Here is a 23,127-nt window from a genome sequence, read left to right on the forward strand (position 1 = left end):
ATTATGTTGAGTTCTCCTTGACGTACGATGATCTGTCTGGTAGGGAGTTCTACCTCTTAAGGTTGGAGTACAACTGAAGATTATTTGCCAGCCTGGAGCCACCATTGCTTGTAGCAAAGAGACACATCTCTTAATTTAGCAGGACTCGCTAACTTTTTAACCTGGAGCACATGAAATCCAGTTATGAGAGTATGGGATGGACAGGTTGCTTGACCAGTTGTGTAATTCTTGTATTGATATTTTCTAGTGAGTCTTGTTTCAGACAGCTTGAGGATTTGTTCTCACTTGTGGTCAGAAATAGTGAGCTGTCTAAGTTCATCATTCCTCTCTTGGCAAAGTACTGGAGCTGGAAGTGTCTCAGTTAAAAAGGCTGTAGCTGAAACAGAAGAAAAATGAGAAAGCTGACAAAGGGTGCAGTATCCGTTGTGCTTAGTTGGATTAGAGACAGTTTGTATTAATCCAGTGAATGGTTTTAATCCAGATTTGTAGAAATGTCAGTAATATAACATACTCTGTATATAGTCGAACAGTGAATGGGTTTGTAGTAGGCTTGGACCTGAAAGCTATCAGTGGCTGTATTTTCCCAAATCCACACTTTGAAACTAGCTTTTAGCATAAAATATTTCAAGTTTCCATATGGGAGAGAGATGAGAAGAATGGAGTATATTGCTGAATACTCCTTAACAAACTGTGGTGGAAGTCTGTATACACTTGTGTTTGCATTAAGTGGTTAGCTGGAAACAGTCGTACATGCGTCATGTAGAGACTTGTCAAATGCATAACTTCTGAATAATTTCACTATCCTATCCGCACAGAATATTGCTGCCTTGGGAAACGAATTTATAAAGTGAGTGTCAGTCTGAGAAGTCCATAAACCTTTCCTTTTATCTTGGAGGTCCAGCTAACCACAGGAACGTTGTCAGGCATTGGGGTACGGGATCCATGCTGTAATGACCAAGTTGGTGAGAGTGGTGACCAGCTGGGGGCAATCTTGTGGTTATTTAGCAAAATTCACCAATTTTTCCATGCTGGTCCTTCAGTCTTAGCTAAAGCCCCTTCTCCCTTCTGCCTGTATCAATGCTAAAGCAGGGTAAACCAGATGGACATTTCTGCAAAGTAAAGAGTATCTGTGTTTTATCTGGACTTTTCTTCTGTAAAATAAAGTTCAAAAACTTGGCCTATGCAAGTTTAGAAAAAATATGGATTGGTACTGACATAGAAGGATGTGTACCTCTTCTAAAGTCTAATAGCTGTAACATGCAGTATAAATTGTGCTTTTTACTCATATTTTTTTGATCAGTGATTTAGGATTGTTCAAACCTCTTTTCACAGATGTGGAAGTTATTTTAACTGGAGGTAACTTTGGGAAGTGGAGACTTGCCCTGGTCTCATGGAGTGGCTGTTGTGCTTGTAAGCTGCAGACAGGCTTATTTACAGGTTTTGAGGTATTGATGGATCTCCCTGGTCAAGGAGAACAGAGGCAAATACAGATAGACTCTTGTGTTACATGTAACTGAAATTCCAAGAGGGATGTGTTGCTAGATCTTTTTGTCTTTTTTTTCCCACTGTTTCTAGAATGTAGTCAGGTTTTAACTATGGTTTTAACACTAATCTGAACAAAACAATCAAATTCAAATGAAGGTTGGGCATTTTTTGCATACTGCCTGAGTTGAGCACCACACTGTCTTTCTTGTGTTGCCCTAGGCTTTTTTCTGCAATACTACAAAAATTGAACCAGTGCAAATACAGCTGCAGAAGGTGTCAGTGTCAGAAATGTTGATTCCAGCTTCAAAGATGAGATTTCATGCTTGCGAATGCTTGCCCAACAGGCACATACTTCAGCAACAGTGCAGCTGTGTAGTGATGGTCCCTTCTATAGGCAGGTCTGTGTTTCCTAGCACAATGCCAACAAAGTCAGCAAACTTACTTGGAGGGATTCTGATAAAGGCACCGAGGCTGGTTGTCTTAAATTTAGGGTTTTACCCTACATTTTCTGGGGAGCCACCTCAGAACCTTTTTTCCAGTAGCAAGTGACCCAGGTGGTTAAAGAAGGTCACTGGTTAAAACCAGTATATTCACTAGCAACTTTTGTTTTGCAGGTAATGCTGTGCTGGTAGCTAAAGGAAATTCAGTTACTATGCTAAAGTCCAGAAGGAGCTATCTGACCTATGGAAGTCCCATTCACAGAGCTAATTTGTAACAAGCCTATCTGACCTTGTGTGGCAATTCCCAAAAGAGAGCAGTTAGTTATCAAAGTTGAATGAAAAATTCAGCTTATTTTGTATTTTTTAAAAAAAGCGATAGGAATTTCCTGTACACCAGAGATGTTATTAATTACTTACTGTAATGTTCTGAGCAGAATGATTTGGCCATTAGGTGGATAGCACTGTAGGCAAGTACTACTCTGCGCCTGTGACATATTTTAGCAATGTATTAAACATGGTCGGTGACCACAGCATATTTTCCAAAAGCACAGTGGAATAAAGTACATTAGTCCAGATGTTGAAGTGCAGAACAAAAGAATCTTTATAATAAAGGCAATGTAAGTTGCAAAACATTACAGTATGAAGACTGTGCAGTTTTCATACTGTAGTTTCTCATAATGCTGAGTAAAATTCTGATTTGTCACAGCCTCTGTTTTAGATTTCCTGCAGTGGAAGTTCTGTGTTGGTATTTATAAGACGTTCATTACTGCTACGAGGCTTTGCAGGTGGCACTTACCACTGTTTTTCTCCATAAAGCAGTCTGGAAGATGGTTTCCTCGACTGAAAAAGTCTCATTTTCTGCAAAGTGACAAAAATTCCCCTATTCTTGTGTTTCCTGTGTATTTATCTTGCCTTTCCGCTGTTGCCACACAAAACCTCAAAACTGTCTCCAAGCCAGTCTGATTTCAAATGAAGCAACTGTTGAAATACGATCCTTATATAGTGAAGCTGAATCACAATTCTTGCAACACGTGCATCTAATGATAGGCACAAGCTGCTTTCTGTGGACAGAGAGGAGTAAAGCTTTTAGATGTAAAATAGGCGCAGTAGGCTTCATTCTACAGTCTGTACTCCATTTAGTACTCCTGCTGAGCACAGTAAAACTTCTTGCTTAATTGAAGTTATGCGATTAGTCCACATACAGGGCTCTGCAAAGCGTCGACAGTGTCCCACGCTAAAATAAGTACATAGAATAGCAGATGACTTGCTGGGCAAAAGGAGCTGCAGTCTGTGGACATGAGGAAAAACAAACTTTAGAGAAAATGCATCTCAGTAATGTATTGATTTAATTTTGGATTAATATTAGGATGTAAAATACATCCTTGTGTGCAGTAATCCTGTTGACATCAGGTAGGATGTGAGTTGCAGGTCAGTTAAACTGACTGTTACGTGCAGCAAGCTTTGGTATCAAAATTATTTCATTATAGTAGTCAACAGAAACATGTGGTGTAAGCTGTCCAGAACTTCTAAGCACTATTTTTGCTACCCAATTTCTTTTCCTTGGCAAAATGTATTTGTATGTCTTGCACCTTCTTTTGTCTTCCACTTCCTTGACTCATCCTTTTTCCACAAGAAACTAGGCTGCAGGAGCTCTTGTAGTTAATGGCAATCAATTTCCTCCTGAAATGTTTGACACCAGTTGTTCAGCCTGTTGAAGGCAGGGAGAAAATACAGGGGGAGAAAAAAAGCACTGAAATCCTTTCGGTTCAGGGTCCAGACTTCTAGTGCCTTGTTCTGCCTCAGTTGTGTAGCTGGATTATTCTATTTTTAAGTAAATACATCATCTCCAACAATATTGGGTCAACTACTGTTAGGGTAGGGCTTAAAGAAATATTTAGGCTATGATAATCCTTCAGGAAAAATCTTCCTCTACCAACTGTATATAATTTTTCAGCTGTTTGTATATGTCTTCGTTCATTTTATCTCTGAAGTAGAACTCTGCTTCTAAACTTCAGCAATCTTAGGTTGTTAGATCACACAAGGCATTGCATTCCCAACTTACTGTCTCTAATATACTAGTTGTTTTATAAGTATCAAGTATTTAGAGTTAAATCTAGCAATCAAATCCAAGGATTAGTGTACTTAAAAATGTTTTGCTGTTGCATATTTTCCCCTGTGCTAGAAGATTATTAAGAAGTTTCTTGAAGCCTGTATGTTGCATAAATCACGCAGCTTGGTCTTCAGTAGTTGAAGCTGGAGTTCAATTAAGGTTGAAGGTTTAACTTTGCAATAAAGACAATAAGAGATTTTTTAATTTACTGTTAAAAAAATCAAAAACATTGCATTTCATCTCAAGTTTTTGCTGATTGTGCAGTTGTACTTGATGGGCTTCTCAGTCTGCCCGCATAAACACATATTGTGTCCCCAAAGCCAGAGGCCATGCTAAGGAGCTCACCCTTGGGCTGTGTCAGAGCTGGGAGTAGAGTTCCACACTCCTGGGGGCTGCACTTGGACTCTGGCAAGTTTATGCCACTAACTGTTAATAAGTTAACTTTTGTACTCTTTAGAGGTTGGAGTCAGGATTTCTTTGTCATCCTTGTTACCTCCCTTTCTACATAACAAGACTTGTCGGGAGAGATCTGGGATTGCTATGACAAGACACAAAGGGAGAGGAGCGGAGAACAGCATGAGGACTCTTCTAACTGAATGAAAAGTAGACTTCTGATCTGCCTACTCATGCAGTAATTGTGATAGCCTTTTTATGCAAATACTTAAAGGTGCTTCTTACTGAAGTTTGTAATTCATGGCCTTCGGGAGGGCAACCCTTTGTCATTCACGGGGACTTTACATGAAGACTAAAAGGTGTACTCCTTGGCCAGGAGCTGCAGTGAGTTGGCTTCAGTGGAAAGTCGTGCTGTATATATTTAGCCATGGCTTTTGTTTGAGTTCATATGACAGAAGACTCTCTAATGCACATTCCCTATAAACAGTTTTAATTGTGTATATACTATGTGCCTTGTTCACATATTCACCTAAAATAGTGTTTATATCAAGCATATACCTAAGGGCATTATCTTGAAGCTGCTGAGTGGTTCTTTTTTTTCAGTATCGTTTGGGCTTCTTGCTAGTTTTTCTTCAATAAAGGTGATGGAATCACTCTGCTTGGGCAGCTCTGTCAGTCCTTACATTATTAACTGTTGAGCCTGTTGATTAAATTCATTCAAATTTGTCAGAGGTATTTAGAGTTTTTATTTACAGTAGTGTCTGGATAGAAGAGACTCATTCATGCTTCTTTGAAGCATCAAGAGGAGAGGTAAGAACAGTTCAGCCTTTATCCTGTCTGCCCAGCCACTCATTGTGTTTGTTTTTTCTGGACTAGAGGCAACATGTGCTGATTGTTGCCCAGCTGGCAGTTCAAGAGAGTCCTGTGCACATCCACTGTAGGGGATGCAAGACTGAACTGGCATCCTGCACAAGTAAATGGGTGTGCAAGAGAGGCAGGTGTCTTGCAATGGTAAGTGTGCCTGCAGAAGTAAGGTAGCTAGTTATGTGTGTATGTTTAGGGAGTATGTGGAAAAATTGCAAGAATTTAAGGGAGACATGGTAGATAGGGAATGTAGTATTGTAGGTCTGTCATAGGGGATATGGGGCTGGAGTGTCTGCAGAAGAGAGGAGACATACAACATGGGTCCATGGGAAATAAGGCTTCATGTTGCTCCTTACTAATTCATCCTGCTTTTATTCTTAAGTTATATAAAGACTTGTTCTGAATTTGTGTACTGGGCAATATAATTTTCTTATTAAACATTAGAAAATGACCAGCTTTCTGCTGAAGTAAGGTTTGACAATGAAGCACTTCACTTTGAGTACTCTGAAGCCCATTCAATTTGGCTTTAGTGGGAGTTGGATGATACTTCTGTTTATAATGAATTAGAATCAAGCTACTCTGAAAAATAAAAATTTGAAGAATAGTATGCTGGTAAATTCAGCCATGCCAAGGAGTTTACCTCACTGTAATGCATTCCTCAGGCAGATTCCTGATCTTAGGTGATGACAGTGTAGTTGTCCATATCTAATGTGAGACTATAAACTCATATTTAATACTATTTGCCTTTTTCCATGGCTCTTCAGAAGCACAGGAGGCAAGACTTGGGCATGTATGTTCCTAGAAGGACTCTCTTGTATTGCCAGTTCATGTCTCTGAAGTCCTGGAAGTGCCTGCTATGGCACATTAGTTGTTAATGCAGATGAAATCAATAGCCATTACCTCAACAGTTATGGAAGCAATAGCATGACCTTCTGCCAGTAATGAAACAACATAAGCAACTTGAGCTTTTAATTAAAATTGCATTAAATGAGCAAAACTAGTTTTTCTCAAATCTTTAGGTAATGGCTTAATGCAGAGCATCTTCAGAAAAAAATGTACCAGAGTCAGAAGAGAGTGAGTTGTGAAAACTTCATCTGGTGTACATCTTGGTGGAACTAATGCTTAAACCTGCATTTATACTGAAAAGGCTTTATAAAGGCAGGGGGTGGGGGGAGAGGAAATTTGAAATTTAAAAACTTACTGAAGAATAGAAAACATGTCATGCAGGACTTAAGAAAAAATGAAGGTGAACATTAACTGCTGATTCTTGTCTCCTGGCAATTCCTGCTGCAACCTGATGGCAAATAGCTCACTAGAACTGGACATTTCTGTGTCTCCTGCTTGAAGATTGAGATGTGTGAAATGTTCAGAAATGCTCAGCTGTTCATTGCATCTCTTTAGAACTTAACACCATTTAACATCTGGAAGTGTCTGTTTTGAAATAACCCATTTCACTGCCATGCTAAACAGAGGGATACAATAATTTAAAATAAATAGCTTGCTTATCCTATCTAGGTTTACATTTGCCCTAAACTAAATTGGACAAAAAAAATCACTTTAAAGAAGAAAACAGAAGTGATCTACATGTGTTCCTAGGAAGCCATAATGTCCTTGCCCATTTTTTTACTTACTGTCACAAGTGTACTAATGACTGAATGGCAATTTTCTTGTGTATGGCATGCTTAGTAAGCTTTTTATAGCTGGTTAGTTGTTAGCTGGTAGATGTTCTTTCCCCTCCCTTATCAGTTTATTGTTAAATTCCCCATTTTCCAAAGCACATTTTTCATTTTCATATACCTTTACATCTAGATTAATTCTTTTCTCCAAAAGGTGGCTCCCTGAGGGCAATAGGCTTAAAGTACACTAATTTTATCAACAGGTAGCTGGAGTTTTTACAGGTAGTTGCATATACAAGTTAGAAATGTTGCCATCCCTCCCAGATTGTTGGGTCTAAATCTGAAAATTCATGAGAACGTAAAGTTGCTTGACTTTTTATGTCAGTATTAGGATTCTCACATTGGGGCTTTTTTCTGCAGACATGGGAGGCTGGCAGTTTTTGAAAGAATCAGACTACAGTAGGGAAGAGATACCAGACCTTAGAGAAATTGGTATAACATTAAAGAAATTGGTGCTATTGGGAATTGGAAACAATAAATTCTGGTTTCAAGTAGGGCAGTAAGTCACAGGAGGAGATGCATTATCCTTTGTACTGAGCACTGACAGGGCATATTGGTCTGGTTTGAAAACGAGAAGGTGGGTGGAGAGGAAGGATGAGAACATATCACAAAAAAAGTTGTTTACTTTGCCAGCAGTTTTCTTTGCTTCCCCTACTACTACAGCAAATATTTCTTTACTCTGCTTCCCTTCTTTCTAATCTGGAAGTGACCTTATTTAGTAAATGACAACACTATTTCCATGGAAGTGATCATGATTTCTCACATTCAGTATCTGGCACAAGGGAACAGATGGACTGCAAAGAATAAACAACGAATGTAATAATACTTAATGCTAGTGAGAGAGACCTTTTGCAAATGGTAACTCATGAGTCTAACTGCAGGACGTGTGCAGTTAGAGGGGAGGAAATTGGTTGTGTTTTTTAAACAGTGTTCTCCTGCACTTTGACTACCAGCTGATGCCATCCTTGATTCACAGTGGGTGATTTTATTGTTTTTTTTAGACTGCAGATTCAAACTCCGAAGGAATTGGTGCCTCATGTCCTTTGAGGATCACTGTGCAAGAGCTAGCTATTCTTGTGTTCTAGATACGGCTTTGCTTCTGATTTACTGTAGAGTCTTGCTTATGCATCCATCAAGTTAGGTAGTTCTTGCTTCACTTCAGGGCTGGCTTAATGTTTGTGTAGCTCTCTGAGAAAAAAAACTCAAGTTCATGTCAAAATGTTTGGGATTTTTCTACTTGGTGGTCAGAAAGGCTCTTTGGACACTCTTTGTAGACAGAAGCAAGTTCCTCCCCTTTGTTTTGCTTAAATAGGTAGATACTATTTCTTAAATTTCACTAACTTCTATTTCCTTTTGCTAATAACCAAACAAGAAAATGGTACTATTAACACTGGGTTCATTATAAATAGAATCAAAATGAAGAAAGAATGAAGCTGAGAACAGTCAAAGGAGTGAAATTCTGTGTATTAATTGAATTTTATTTGGGGTTATTTAAAGAAAGTTGGATTCTTCTGTGTAATGCAGGCTTAACGTAGTTTTCATAAACTGCATCTGTTGAAAAATGCCAGAGCAGAGCCAGATACCGAGACCTGGATTAAGGGATTTGACAGCTGTATGGGTATTGAAAACATCTAGAGTTGTTCGTGAGTTGATGCGAAGAATTAAGTTGAAAATAAAATCTCACTTGGGGATTGCAGGTAGTGGAAATTGGGAGTTTAAGGGGTCGTACTGCCCCAAACCTGCGTAGAGCAGGTTATCTTGTACTTTCCTTAAACATTTGATGCCAGTGCTGTCAGATGTGTTCTGCAATAGAGGAACTGTGGCTCACATGGTGTATCTGTTACTGTGTGCCACACAAGTAGAGGAGGAAACAAATAGTCAACTTTGGCATTGTTGATGTGCTTTGTCAGATTTCATTTCTAATTTTTTCTCTTGCTCTTTTATGCTGGAAAGTCATAGGCTGTAATTATGCAAAACAATGGTTTTGATTAAAGTAAATTTTATTTCTCAGGTGCATGGAAATGCTAAGCTAAAAGGTTAATGTTTCATTTGCTTTCTGACTTGTTCTTTTATCTCCCTGGAAAAAAAGCAGTGGACTTGCTGCATTACTTCACTGCCTGGAGTGGATGCATTTCATCAGTGTATGGTGTGGATGCTATTTTTAACAGTAACTCAAAGGGGTAGCCCTGCTAAAATTACATCATTAATATACACAGCTGAAAGGAAATGGCATAGAACACAACAGTGCCTTAGATTATCTCTATTGTGTTTTCTAGTTCTGTAGATGAATTATTCAGTGTGTATAATTCCAGCAGAGATACAGTTGGACCACCATATTTACAAAGCATTCAGACTTTGTTTTCTTGTAAACAGTCCTGTGGAAGAGTGTAGTAAGTGAACTTTGCCTGCAAAAACAGTAGGTATGAAATAGGTATTAGTGGCTTGGGGAGCTCAAAGTTTGTGTTCCTTCCTGTCCCTGTTATTAAATAGCTCAGGGATTGCTAGATTCACTACTATTACAAAAGATGGTGGGGAACTAGAGCTTTAAACTTTAGTTTTGCTAGAAGTGTGTTTTGTTTCATTCTGTACTGCATGCTGAAAAATCTAGTGGCAAGTGTGGAGAATCAAAGCTTCAAGACAAGTTTTTAGTGGATGGGTTTTGTTTTGTTTCTGTTTTTTACTTCAGTTCCTGGCCATTCTCACTGCCTTGGCAAATACTAATAAAATCTACTTTGGTCTTCTCTTCCCTTGTGTATTTGCTTCACAGATGTGTTACAGAAACAGTTGTCTCATAGTTGTACAGTATCTCAAAATAAGCTTGAATGCTGAATTAGAACTTTTTTCTGTCTCTTTGAATTACTGGTCAAATCTTGTCTGGGATCCAGAATGAAGGAACAATTATTTGTATAAAAGGGAACAAGAATATTAAAGCCTGAGACCAGAGACCTGAAAATGTACAAGGACATAACTGCCAAGAAAAGGAGAACCTCACAGAAGTGGTTGTGCAGAGGGATATTTGTTTCTCACTGTAAGCACTTGAATGCATTTGTGGCTCTTGGCAAGACTGTATGTACTCAAGGTTTTGCCTATTCTAGATCAGTCCCTTAGTCTGGTGTTTTTATGTAGTATGCTAACACTATTTTTTCATTGTTAACAAGGTTTTCATGCTATAATTCTTCAGGGGAAAAAAAAAAGCTGGTATAAAATGACTTTGTCCTTGCTCCTTATGCTTGCTTGTTATTGCAGCCTTAGTCATGAGTTTCAAGGCGCTGATACTGTTCTCAAAAATGCAGAAAACAGCACGTGCTTATTTACATGAGCATTAAACTATGCTGGTCTGGAGTAGATGTCTTTCAAATAAGACTGGCTGCATGTTTTCATGTGCCTTTGAAATGCACATTTCTGTGGTATTTTTGCTTCAGAGTTGGAAACTCTGAACTCCTTTAGGTAGCTGAAGAAATCCTTTGGCCAAGGTTGGAGCAGCCGGCCATCTGATCTCAGCACTCTGGTGTTTTATCACCAGATTGCCCTTCAAGCCAGGGCATGCTGGCTGAGCAGCTGCTGCGTTATAATCTCACTGACAGGGGTCCATCTATGCTGATATATGGTTACATGCTGCAGCCCTCAGTCTGTATTTGACTGTGCTGTAGGAAAAAAACCCTAACCCATATGTTTATAGAATATGTATAATTAATATATATACATGTAATGTTCAGGTCCTGACTTGGTGACTTCTAAGCTTAAAGTGTTGCTGGTCAAATCCTTGTTGGATGCAGTTGTGATTGATTGCAACTGATAAATTATCATTTATTAAATAATAAGTTAAATAATAAAAACAATTACAGTTTTTATGCAGCGGGGACTGGGTCTTTTTAAAAAAGAGTAACAATGGATTATGATTATCTAAGTGGGACCCAGAAGACTTGGATAAAATCCTATGTGATGAGGAAAAACTAATGGGTAATATGCAACCTTAATTCAGTTACCATTTTTCTCATCCCCCCCCCCCAAAAGGTGGTTTGTTGTCAGTTCAAACTGCACTCAAGGTGGCACCTTACATTATTTCAATGGCGCGTCTGGTGTGTTTGTGTGAGACTCGGATTTGTCCATCTGTATTTAGGACATTGCTCAAAACTTCAAAGCAAATGCCAGCTCAGATTCCCAGCTGTGGTGACTACCTGAATGTGTCATGTCTTCCCTGTCTGGTTTCCTTTCAGGGTGCATCAGTGAGGTTTGTATTCTTTTTCTAAGCTCAGGGTAGGTGTCTGTTCCGTGCAGACATATGAACTTCAAAGGCTTCAGCTGCATTGGGTTTGTTTCCTCTGACGTTTGGGATTTAGTGAAGCCTAGGTTTTCTGGGGTTTGGTACACTTCAGCACAGAAACAGTACCTGAGAATGTTTTCCATGGAAAACTGACTTTACATTTTTAGTTTTATAGGTGAATATAGCATTCAGATCAGAACTAATCATCTGGCTCGCCTTGGGTTTGCGGGGGTTCAGTGAATTATGTGCCACAGAAAATCCTTTCTAGGGAAGCATAAGACTGCTCTAGGATGAGCTAACTTTCTCTTAAAAATATGAAACAAAGCCAGTATTTGGTTTAAAAGTGGTCTAAGAACAGTAAATAAAACAATCACTTGATCAGATAAAACTAGACTAAATATACAACTGCATGTTACTTAGTAAGTGAAAGTATTTATATACAAAGTTGAACATCTCTCTTGATTGCAGAGATATTTTTACAAGCATGGGCTGTGTAATTAGATATGGGCAGTCTGCTTATTTTAATTGCCTATACAAGAATGTATGTTAGTGGTTACTGAAGCTGCCTTCAAACTGAGCGTTTGGGCTTATGGTCAATTTTGCAGGAGTACTTTTCAAAATGAGCTGTGCATTCCTTCAAGAAGTCTGCTCTAGTTAAATCGGAGAAGGAAGATGAGTCATTGGGCCAGATTTCTAAGCAAATTAAGCACACAGCTGCATTCATAACTTACACATGCTTTTCTCAGTTGTATGAAAATAGTTAATTAGCTGCAGTTACATGTAGAATTAGCCAGCTTGGGGAATTAGGCAGTAAATATATTTTACAAATTAAATTCTGAAGTCCTTTAAAAAACAAGCAGTCCCCCAGCCCCCAAGCAACAAAATCTGAGCACAGGCTTAATCTCAGATACTGTGACTAATGTCTCTGAATTTGTTGTAGGATACCTTTAAGCCTGCAGTGTTGCAAGTGTTTACCTAAAATCGTGCCTGAAAATACCAAAGTATTTCCATGGTATTAAAAAACATAGTTAAGGATTCCTTTTTGGATATGTTCTGCCTGACATTATAAGAAGATACATCTTGGCTTGATTAGAGCTACTTGAATTAAAGAGTATGTTTTACCTGTTGCTCAATGGTCTGTAACTAATGTCAAACTCTTGCAGCCTTTTTTGGCCCTGTATCATAGCTCTCTTTCTGCTCAGAGCATTATTATATATATTTCAACAGCATATCCTTGGTTAAGTATATGTTTCAAGGCACAGCACCTGTTTAGTGACAAGTGTTGGTGCTTGGATTTAGTAAGGCAGTGGAGCTGTTACGCAAATATGTCCAATACAGCAGCCCTTTCTGGATAATTTATTCTGTAAAAGCTTTCTGGCATTAGAAAAGAAAAAAGGCAACTTGTAAGGCAGTTGTCTATTCAGTGGCAATGGCAGGCAGTTCAGCAGCAGTAATGCAAAAGTTAGTACTCTTGGCCTGAAGCATTTGGTAAGAAAAACCTTCAAATTAAAGTTTGAAGCTGTATCTTGATTTTGAAAGCAGCTGACTGATTCTTCTGGGTTTTACGTTTTCCTGTCCAGATGGGAGTCTTCTCCAGCCTTCAGTGCAGACAGCTTTTTGTTTTATTTAAGCTTTTGAATCCAATGAAGTTGTGAAACCATTCTTAAGGTTGATTGGCTTTTGTGGTTGGCTAAAGTGCTGACAGTATCATTCAGTGTTACTGAAAACAATGTATGAATTCAATTAAAATCTTAAAAGCTAAGCTATACAGACTTTTAAAAATATCCGTCTTTTTTGGAGAAACATAAGAAGGTCACTTAGTTGGCAAGTTAAATAAGCCAAACTGAGGAAGTAGCAGGAACATGAAAACTACTAGTTTGGGGGCGAGCGATACAATCCCAGTGTATTATTGCTTCCTATATGCTGCCAAAAGTAAGCTAATGTCCCTGATTTTTAAAAAAGACGTGTAATTATTTCCTGTGGAATATTGCAGTTCATAGTCTTCAGTCTTGCTTTTAAATTAAAGTAGGATTAACTTGTCACTTAAACTCACGTTGTAAGTATGTGTTGGTTTTGATCTTAAATATTGTCTAAACTGGAAGAACTCTTATTTCTTACAAAGAAAAATGACAGTTCGAAGAGCATTTCTTCTGCTAATGTTGCTGCTAACAGAAATTTTTCATTATGTCCATGAAGCTTTAATTTCCAGTGTCTTCCTGTGTGTTTTTATAGAGGCAACAGCCAGCCAGAAGACTTTCTTGCTAACTAATAAAACTGTTCTGTTTGGTTACGAGTTTTTTCCTAGCTGTAGCTTCCTTTTTAAGCCAACACCATGGAAAAGCTGCTGTCTGCTCTTCTACTTTTAGTCTTCAGAGATACCGGCAGAAAACTGGATGGTGGACCCACTTCAGCCTCATAAGTCCAACATACCTTAAACTTGAGTCCTCTTTTCTCCCTTTTTCTCCACAAAACCATCTGTCTTAAGAAGAGATCAACTCAGCATTGACTTTTAAGAAACCACAAACTGTTAAGAGAAGTAAAGGCCAAAAAGTGGAAGTGCAGGGAGCAGCAAGTGATATGATGAGCTCAACAACTGCTAGCCAGTAGTTCTTGGGTCATGTACTATGACAGACCCTGCTTTATTAGCTTCAGTCATGGGAATGGGTGAGAAGTAGAGGTGTCCCCTTTTGCCCTCTGCTAAATTTTCCCTCCTTTGTTTAGTCAATGAAAGCTGTGATGGTAATTAGTTCTGTGTCCTGAATTTCTGTTAGCCAGGCAGAATTCGTTCCTGCAGGATACTTGGTTTAAAGAATTTGGTAATCAGAAAATGACTGCTCTATCTGGAGTCTCAAGTGAATGTGTGACTACTTTTCAAGAGTGTTTCAATGATTTTTGTATTGCTGTGGTCATTGCTAAGCTTCGAAGATACTGTAATGTAGTAGTCTTCTGCCTGGAACGCAGTCTTTGATTTCCTGGGTGGGTCAGGCTTCATGGATTGTTTTGAAGATACCTGATGTGGGAAGGATAAGCAAAGATCTTATGGTGCTTTCATATCAACCACAATTTTTCTGCCCTCTTCTGGGAGGGAGAGGTAAATGCTGTATAACTTCTGGTTCAATTTAAATACTTCTTAGCAAGCAGCAGCTTTATATTTGCATAAAGGTTTGAGGATCACTTAAGTGTCCCAATTACACCTCTTCACATGATGTTTTCTCAGTCCATAACCACTGTATTATGTGAAAACAGGTTAATACTAATATAATAATGAAAGGTCATTCTTACATGACAACTCAATGTAGTGAACGGTAGAGAGAATTGCTTCATCCTTTCTATATTTGACTTTTTCTAGAAGTAGTAAAATAAGATCACTTTCAAAAAGAAATGTTTCCTTACCTGTTTTCCCTCACTTTTAAGGAAATACTCTAAACATGGTTCTTGATGCTTTTGAGTGGAAGCGTTTTTTCCCCCTCTAGTATAGGTATAGATAGACAAGCTCATAGCTGAGTGATACGCACTTGCTAAATTTACCTCTGATACTTTCTAATTGTTCGATACATTTATGTTTTTAAGAATATATTATATGTCCTCGCTTTTCATGTTCTTTGCCTCCCAGAAGCACAGTTTCTGTAAGTACAAATATTTCATACCAGAGAGCATCTCTTGTTAGTCCATTATTTGGACTCTGGCCCATCAATTTTTTGATGCAGACTGGGTATCTCTTAAAAGGAATAGTTTGTGTGTGAGTTAATGTGTCATGAAACAATCCAAGGTGTGCTTTTGCTGGTTGTTGAATAGAGCAGAGTTCAAGTTGAATGGTTTTAGTGTCATCCTCTTAGTGATTCAGAAAGTGTTATGTCTAAGTTTGAAAGTAAAGTGAGGCTTTGGGGACACTCTTGCAGTGAAAGCTTCCTCAGAAGAAGTCTTAGGGACAGGTCAACAGTGCCAGCTCTTTCTTGGCTTTAATGACAAAACTATTAAAAGCTAATATTGTAGTTCTCTGACTTGTTGAAAGGCGTTTTAGTGAATAAACATGAGACTGACCTGATCTGGGGTCCTGGGACATAACACGAACACCCAGTTCTCAGCAACCTGAAAGATGTTGATCAATACCTGGGTTACTTAAATCTCAATTCTCACTAATCTGCTTATCTTACAGACTGTGGCCAGCCATTTCTGTATGTGCTTTGAAAACCTAATATTTGATTCTGCAAGTTTTCTTTGGGCCTCCAGTATTCCAGTTAATGAATAATTTAAGTTTTGAAGAAGCATGAGGCTAGGGAAATAAAATAAATTTTGTTGATGAGAAAACTTAGTCTTGTATGTTTGTGGCAGAAGAGGATCAATGTATTTGCTGGTAAGAAGAGTGTATCTGTAGGTTTTTTTAATTCTCCATCATAGCCTAGATAAAAAGCTTTAAAAAGGTTGGAAATGTGAAAGCAGGAAGCTTTCTGAAAAAACAGGCAAAAAAAACCAAACCTCTTAAGCTGATACTTACAAGCAGTTTCTCAGCTTCAATTCAATTGATCAGTTGACCTTTTTGTTTTTTTAAAAAAAACAAACCCAAACTTTGTAATTTCATGTGCTTTGTTGCCATAAATATGCTTTGAAACTAGCAAATAAACTGTTTCTTCAGTTTTCCCTCTCTTTTGCCTGTATGTGTGGGAATATAAATACTGGTGGGTTTGAGGGTTGAGTGGGAAGACTTTGTGAGTTTTTGTTTCCGAGTTTTTGTGCAGTTACTTGGGATTACCTTCCGATGTCTAAAGGACAACAGTAATAGAGTAATGCTGCTTTTGAAGTATTTCTTTTAGAAAAACAAGAGGAGATGGCATGTGAAAGTCTTGGTATTGCATTTTTGATTACCACTTCTGTGTAAATAAGGATGTGGAAAGTATTCTATTAGTTCCCTTTTGTTAGGTAGACCTTTTCAGCAAAAATTCAATTGCTGTATTTGTGTTTGAATGCTCATTGCCGTGAAGACACAACTTCATGAATGAAAATTAAAAAAAAAAAATCTTTAAATCCAGAAGCATCAACATGTACAAGCCATGTACTTGGCCTCCTGTATAACACAAACTAAAGGATTTTACTTAACAATTTTTTTCCTGCTTAAAAATAAATGGTAGCACTTCTGCTTTTTTGTCAAGTACACTGTCTCAAGAGCTGCACAGGTTGAATGCAGTCTCATGACACTCAAATTTTACCACCTGAATGCTGGAGAACAGTATTTCCATGCTACATGCCACACAAACTGAACCTACATGCAGTGATTTAATAAAAAGGAAAATGACTAGCTAGGTATGGAGCAGAAATTACTTTTTCAGACTGTGGTAAATTCTTCCTGGTAGTTTCAGTGTCATGCACTTTAACCCAACGGCTCAGCTCTCATGATGTGCTCCTGGCTTGCAGTCTTATCTGTAGTTTTCATCTAGTGTTGTACAAAAAAAGTTCTGGACTCTCATGTATGTTTTCTTTTGGTAAAGAAAACTGCTAAAAAAAAAAAAGCACTGTGTAAAGCTATTCATGAAATCAAAGGAAAAACATACTGGTAGAAATTATATGCACAAACTAGTGAAAGCTGGAATGGGTGTTTGATTTACTTCTAGAGTGCTAGTGTTAGTGCTGAAATATTGGATATTATGAAAAAAGGCTAGCCTTCAATCAACACTTGTGATTATCTTGAATTTTTTTTACTTTTTAAGGAGGAACACAAAAAAGTTCTGTGGATTGAGACATTGCTCTATCTACTCCTTTTACTGGTTAACAGTGGCTTGATCCTGAAGTTGAAAAAAAAGGGAGTTATAAAAACCACAACCTACAATGGGATATTAAGGTGGTTTCCAAAAATGACATTTTTTCTGCTCTTGCCCACATCTACTGCATGTTTTACTCTGACCTTGACCTGGCAGGCGTGGCTAATCCTAAAGCGTTTGAATTGGTCTTTCACTTTACGTAGCTGCTGACATTTTGGGAGGAGGAGGGCCAAGATCCTGCTTTTTCAGAGGGAGAGGCTAGTCAATGGCTGGCAGCAAGAAAACTAGAGGATTTAATACTTGGTTGTGAGGAGAGGGAAGGAGTTTGTCTGTGCCTTCACAGAAACACTCAACTGATCAGATGACAAATGCATTAGTATCAGCCAAATGGGTAAAAATCCCAGGCTAGAATAGGAAAACAGAACTGAATAAACTAGATCTCTTTTACCTGGACATTTTGGAATGGGGAGGGGGGACCACTGTTTGAAAAGGAGAGGATATGACTTAGTTCCTCTGATGGGTGTGATTTCTGACTCTGCCTCTGTGCCCTAGCATTTCAAATGCAAGCTTCCATACTTGATACACTTCTATGTACAATTCAAAACTACATGAAGAATGCTTCACTTTTGTGTTTAAAGGAAAGCAGCAAATAAAGTAGTAAAAAAACCCAAACACCGAACTTAGGAAATTTGACTGCAGAAAATCTCTGTGAGTGAATGAAGATGTTTTTGTACTGTCTGCTGCCCTTTCAAAGTAGAGTTCAGTAAAAGACAAAGGTTCAGCTATTGAAAAATCTGATTCCTAGTAACTATGAATGCATGATTAGGGTTGTGTGCATCTGTCCCAGTACTCTGCCCTTTTCTGAATGATGCCAAAGGACACTTGTAACACAGCCTCGATGGGAGCCTCTCCTGCAGCATTGCAGTTCTACAAACCTCCTTTGTATTTCTCTACCCCTTTCATGTCATTTGTGATCTCATCCGACTGTTTCACTTACCTGCCTTAATTTCCCAGATAATTACTGATGAATGTCCATGATGAAAAGTCTTCAGTGCCCCTCTGCCAATGCAGCTTAGAAACTTTAGCAGTGAGGGAGTCATGTACGCATACACACACAAGCACTTTTCTTGGATGGTCTTACAGGGAGGTGCTGGGAGAGAGGAGCAGATGGAAAGGTAGGTCTCAGATCTTGTATCATGACTTGTATTGTACCCTGCCAAGCTGCTGTGGTCGGTTCCTGCCCCACGCACAACAGCAAAGCCTAACGTGGAGAGCATACCTGGACTACTTGTGGATGAGTTCCCATTGATTAGTTCCAGACCTAGAGCTTGGATTTAAAGTAGTGCAAATATACTTGCTCTGGCTATCTCCTGAATTAGAAACATTAACTTTTTTTTTTAATCGCCTGGGTTGGGAAGCTTGAGTTTTGCTGAATTCAGCATCCTGAAAAGACAACAGTATCATGTGTCCTTAATTCAGTACAAAGGTTTTTCTGGTCATGGAATCATTTATAGTGATATTGGGTAGAGTCAGCTCTTAGAGCAATTTCCCATGCCTTTGAGAGTAAATACAGTAAAAAAAAAAAACAAACTTTTTTTTTTTTTTAACTTTGTAATTTGTTAGCAAATTTAATATCTACTCCTGCTTGGTAGATGGCATGGTTTTTTTTTCCTGAGTTTTGTATTATTGATTGCTCTGAATAAAGTTAAGCTTCATTGTAGGTTTAGGAAGGCTATTTTAATCAAACCAACCACAAGTTAAGTAATACAAAAAGTATGTGAGAGGCTACATAACAAAAACATACAACTCGACAAATTAAACAAGAACTCTAGAATTTAGACAGATGATACTTTTCACGGTATTAGCTAGCTGGGAGAAAATTACTGAAGCACTTTGTATAGCATTAGAAATTAGCCACTCAATTGTCCCTAGAAGCATATTGCTGTTTCACAATGAACTATATTTCATGTTCTAGAGCAGACCTAATCTTACAAGATTCAGTTTAGGATCACTGCAGTCAGTGCAGAAATATCTACCTAATGGTTCACTTGGCTAATTGCAGTCATTTTCCAGAGGATAAATTCATTGCAGCAGATTATATTAACCGAACAAGTTCAGACCAGAACTTTAGCATGAAAAGGTCATGTAACTGTCAGCACAACAAAATCCACGAGGTGATTTAAAGTTTGTTATTAACTTGCATAGTAAAACAGAAATAGCTTTATTTTATGTTGATAGGTAATCCTATTTTTCTTGAATCACTGTAGAAGAATAATGAATAGATAGAAGAAATGGTATTTGACTACTGTAGAAAATGCTAATGCTCAGAACAGAGTTTCAGTAAAGTGACAGTGGATTTGCTATAAATGACAAATGTTAAGTAACACTTGCTATGTCTTTCTGGCTTTCTTTGTCCTACTCCAAAAACAGATGTTGCAGCAGTTGACACTAGGCTTTCTACAGGTTATTTGCTCATCCTTCAGCTGTTTCACCAACAGTATGGTGATACCCCTTCTTAATATCCACTTTACAAGTTCTTTCTAATTATAATTCTAAAGTACATATAATTCCAGTCAATGTTCAGTATATTTTAACTGTGGTCACAATTAAGGGTGCCCTGAATTCTCTTAAATAAGTGTACAGAGGTAGATTTTTTTTTTAAATGGTAAGAAAACCTCTGAACCATGTGCATGTCTAAATCTTTATGACACTACATACTGTCTGGATAGTTCATCAATATCTGGCATGTAGAAGATTTATTCCTGTGGTGCTCAGCATGCAGTGTAACAGTGCAGTAGTACTGTAAAATCATTTCAGAAGCGTGAGAGGAATCCACTGAAAACTTTAAGAGGAGCAAGTCTCTACAAAAAGCATAATATGCAGGAGAAAGTAGTAAGTAATGAATTAACATTATTCATAAGCTCAGGGATTTATGTTATTGTAATTGGGAAGTACATGGGGAAGGAACTGCTGAGATGATCATAAAAGGAATGTTAATTCTGTATTTTAAAGACAGCCACGAATGTCTGTAGATCTATTTAAAGCTTGCCAGTTCTAAAAATTTCGTCTGCAAATAAATCAGACTCAAAGAGGAGGTCTTTAAAACAGACAAGACCTAGGTTGTAACGTTTTTAAATGAACAGGGCACAATAAAAATTTTTAAATGGCCACGATAAAGACTTTAGGTCATGATTGTTTTAAGGCAGAGGAAAATCAAGCTCCAGAGAGGCAATAGGGTGGCTTTGGCTGAAGTCTCACTGTGGGGAGTAGAGAGACGTGAGGCTGATGAAACGGGTTGCCTGTTGTAATGCGGTTGCTGTGACTTTTGCACTGCAACTGTTTTGTCATGCAGTTATGTTATGAGGAAGTTATATGTGATAAACATAGGTTTGAGTCTTACAGGTATATGTGATAAATATAGGTTTGAGTCTTACAGGTAATACAGGTAAACATCTTGTAAAGGGTGATTCCCCAGAAACAAAATGGTAGGGCTCCGGGTTTTGTTTGTTAGAATCTCTAAGTGAAAACACAATATACACAGCATGTGTCCCTTCAAGCACCTGTCGCTTGGAGGTAAAATTCTAGTGACTTTGTTTTAGTATGATTGCTTTTGAATTTTTAAGCCAATGTAAATTAGCTTTTTGTAAGAAAAATTCTGTGTGTGTATCCCCATGCGTGCAGTCAAAAGGCAGAAGAAATTTGCAAGAGAAATAGAAAGTCAGTAAAATAATCTTCATAAAGTTTAGCATGGTGGAATTTCTGATCTGCATGTATTGGGAAATGAGTCTCCAAGAATTTAGCATATTAAATGCCTGTTGCGTCAGATCATGTCTTTAAAGGATGCATATCGTACGTAGAGATGGAAGCAGTGACCTGTACTGTTATTCAACCCTTTCCACAGTAAGATCCTGTTTTTACTTACAACTTACTCAAACTGCAGTAATTGAAGCTGAAATTTTCCATGAAACTGCAGTCAAGGAGTCTTCATGATGTCAACACAGCAATAAAACCACAGTAAACTCCTTGCAAAATCAGCCCCTGAAAACATGGAGACTTTTGCCTGTCTTCATTTCTCTGTGCGCCAGTTTTCCCTCATAGGGATGGTATTTGCTACTTGATGTTATTAAGATAAATCCATGCATGTTTGTGTAGCATTCTGTCATTACGTGGATGAGTGGTATGATAAGGCCATGAGGAAATAAAGAACTCTGCATTTAGTATATTGTTTGGGTACTGGCTGAAACAAAGCTTTGCTAAGGCTAGAACTGAAAGTATCATGGAGCGGTGGAATCAACCTTCCTACCTGCTGAGTGAGGCAAGCCCAAGCTGTGCACTTTAAGCACTGCCGCAAGTTGTTGGATGCTCTCAAAGCAACTCCTGGCACTACCAAAGAGTCATCACTTTTGCATGCATTTAAGAATATCCTCCTCATTCTTCTTATCTCTTTGCTTTTTCATAGTGAGTGTTGAAAAAGTAGAATTAAAGGGACTGGCACACAAGAAGAATGAAAGAAATGTTGAATATTCCTTTGAGGTAAGTTTTGGTGATTGGGTTTTTTTTTACAAGGAAAGAAGGGTGGATAATATTTAAGGAGGAGTTAAAGAAATTCTCAAACTTTATTGTTAGATCCCAGAAATTGGTCTAGTGGAGGTCCTTCGGGATAAATGGTGGCTGTATTTTTTAATCAATTGTTTGGAAGTAGTCATAAATGGCTGTTGATGAACATTTGTGGATGATTCAGAGATTGTCTGGTAAGTGGGACACAGGCAAAAAAAATATTCAGTCTAATGCAGTAAGTCGTGGCAAAGTATATATTTAGGGGAAAATATCATGCAACACTTACAGAATGGTTATGTGCTGGAATGCAGAAGCTAGAAAGAATTTAAGTCTTAATCTGGACAAATGAGAATTTAGACTCTTAGGGTACTGCTGCACATATGGGAGAAGAGGTAGGATGGTCATTTATCTTTGCATTCAGCATTGAGGGGAGTGTGAGACTGGCATATGGTTCAGGCGTTACTGGTTTTAAAAGGGGTGTTGAAGAGTACAGAAAATAGCTATGGAAATTATTCAAGGCTTGAGGAAAATGTCATGTAGTGAGAGACTTAAAGAACTTGACTGAAAGATGACTTTCAGTATCATATAAAAGCGTTTTCAAAGGGAAGAAAATATTTTACAATAAAGGGGGCGTTAATCTAGCAGAAAAAGGCATAACAGGAACTGTTGTCTGAAAATTGAAGCCAGACTAATTCAAACTGGAAGTGAGAATAGTTTCTTTGGAATGAGAGTGGTTAGCCACAAGCTGCTAGGAGAAGTGGCTTCCCCCCTGTTTTTACGCAGCTTTTGGAGGTTCGGTCATTGCTCACAATTTCTGTGGAGGGATGACTTCATTCTGTGAAACCTTGTATTAATAGCAGAGACTGGATTCTGGGTGCTGGCGAGAAAGAATGACAAACTGCTTTTCTCCCATCTAGTTGGAACGACGTAGTCCAAAATTCAGAATGCAAAGCCCAGAAAATGTCTTTGGTTTGCTTAATGAGGCAACAGAGCCAAACAGTTGGTGTGAAAAGGAGAACCCGAAAGAAAACGGACAGTAGAATTTCAATTATCTACAACTTTTACCAAAAAGAAAAAGTTACTCTTTAGAACTACCACCCAAGATAGAGTATCAGTTTAGCATCTTCTTGTGATGTTGACAGCATTAACCTCTGCGTGACTTGATTCATGGATAATGTTCTGAATTTTCTGAATCCTGTGATTGTTCCAAATGTCATCAATATTAGAAAGGATTTTTTCAAAGGGTTTTAAAAATCTTTATGAATTGTACAGTTGTCTGGACTCCAGTTATGTATTAGTATCTTGTGAAACATCTTTTCTTGTTATAAATTCTTCTATAAATACCAGAAATTACTTTTACCAGTATTTCACTTGACAGCTTGTAACTGTGAAAGAGCAGTGCATAGTTTAGCTGAGCTAATAAATTGCTGTTTGCTGGGTTAGAAACCCAACTATTAAATGTTTTGTTTAGTAGCTTGGGAATAGAAGGTCAATAGATAGACCAGTGTAGTGTTTTCAGCATCGCTTCAGAATGCTATTGTTCTCTGCATTTATGGTTCACATTATTGTTTTATAAGTATTGAAA

The 23,127-nt window shown here is 38.1% G+C and overlaps 1 protein-coding gene across 1 annotated transcript in view; it reads left to right on the top strand.

The window, feature by feature from the left end:
• The window catches only part of ZCCHC14 (zinc finger CCHC-type containing 14), a 55,682-nt gene that overhangs the window by 16,388 nt on the left and 16,167 nt on the right, over positions 1–23,127 (top strand). The window contains exon 3 of the mRNA XM_069793319.1: positions 21,445–21,518. Coding sequence (XP_069649420.1) covers positions 21,445–21,518 — 74 coding nt within the window. The remainder of the gene's footprint in view (positions 1–21,444; positions 21,519–23,127) is intronic.

The sequence above is a fragment of the Haliaeetus albicilla genome, chromosome 10 (genome assembly GCF_947461875.1).
Source record: "Haliaeetus albicilla chromosome 10, bHalAlb1.1, whole genome shotgun sequence".
Classification (NCBI taxonomy): Eukaryota; Metazoa; Chordata; class Aves; order Accipitriformes; family Accipitridae; genus Haliaeetus; species Haliaeetus albicilla.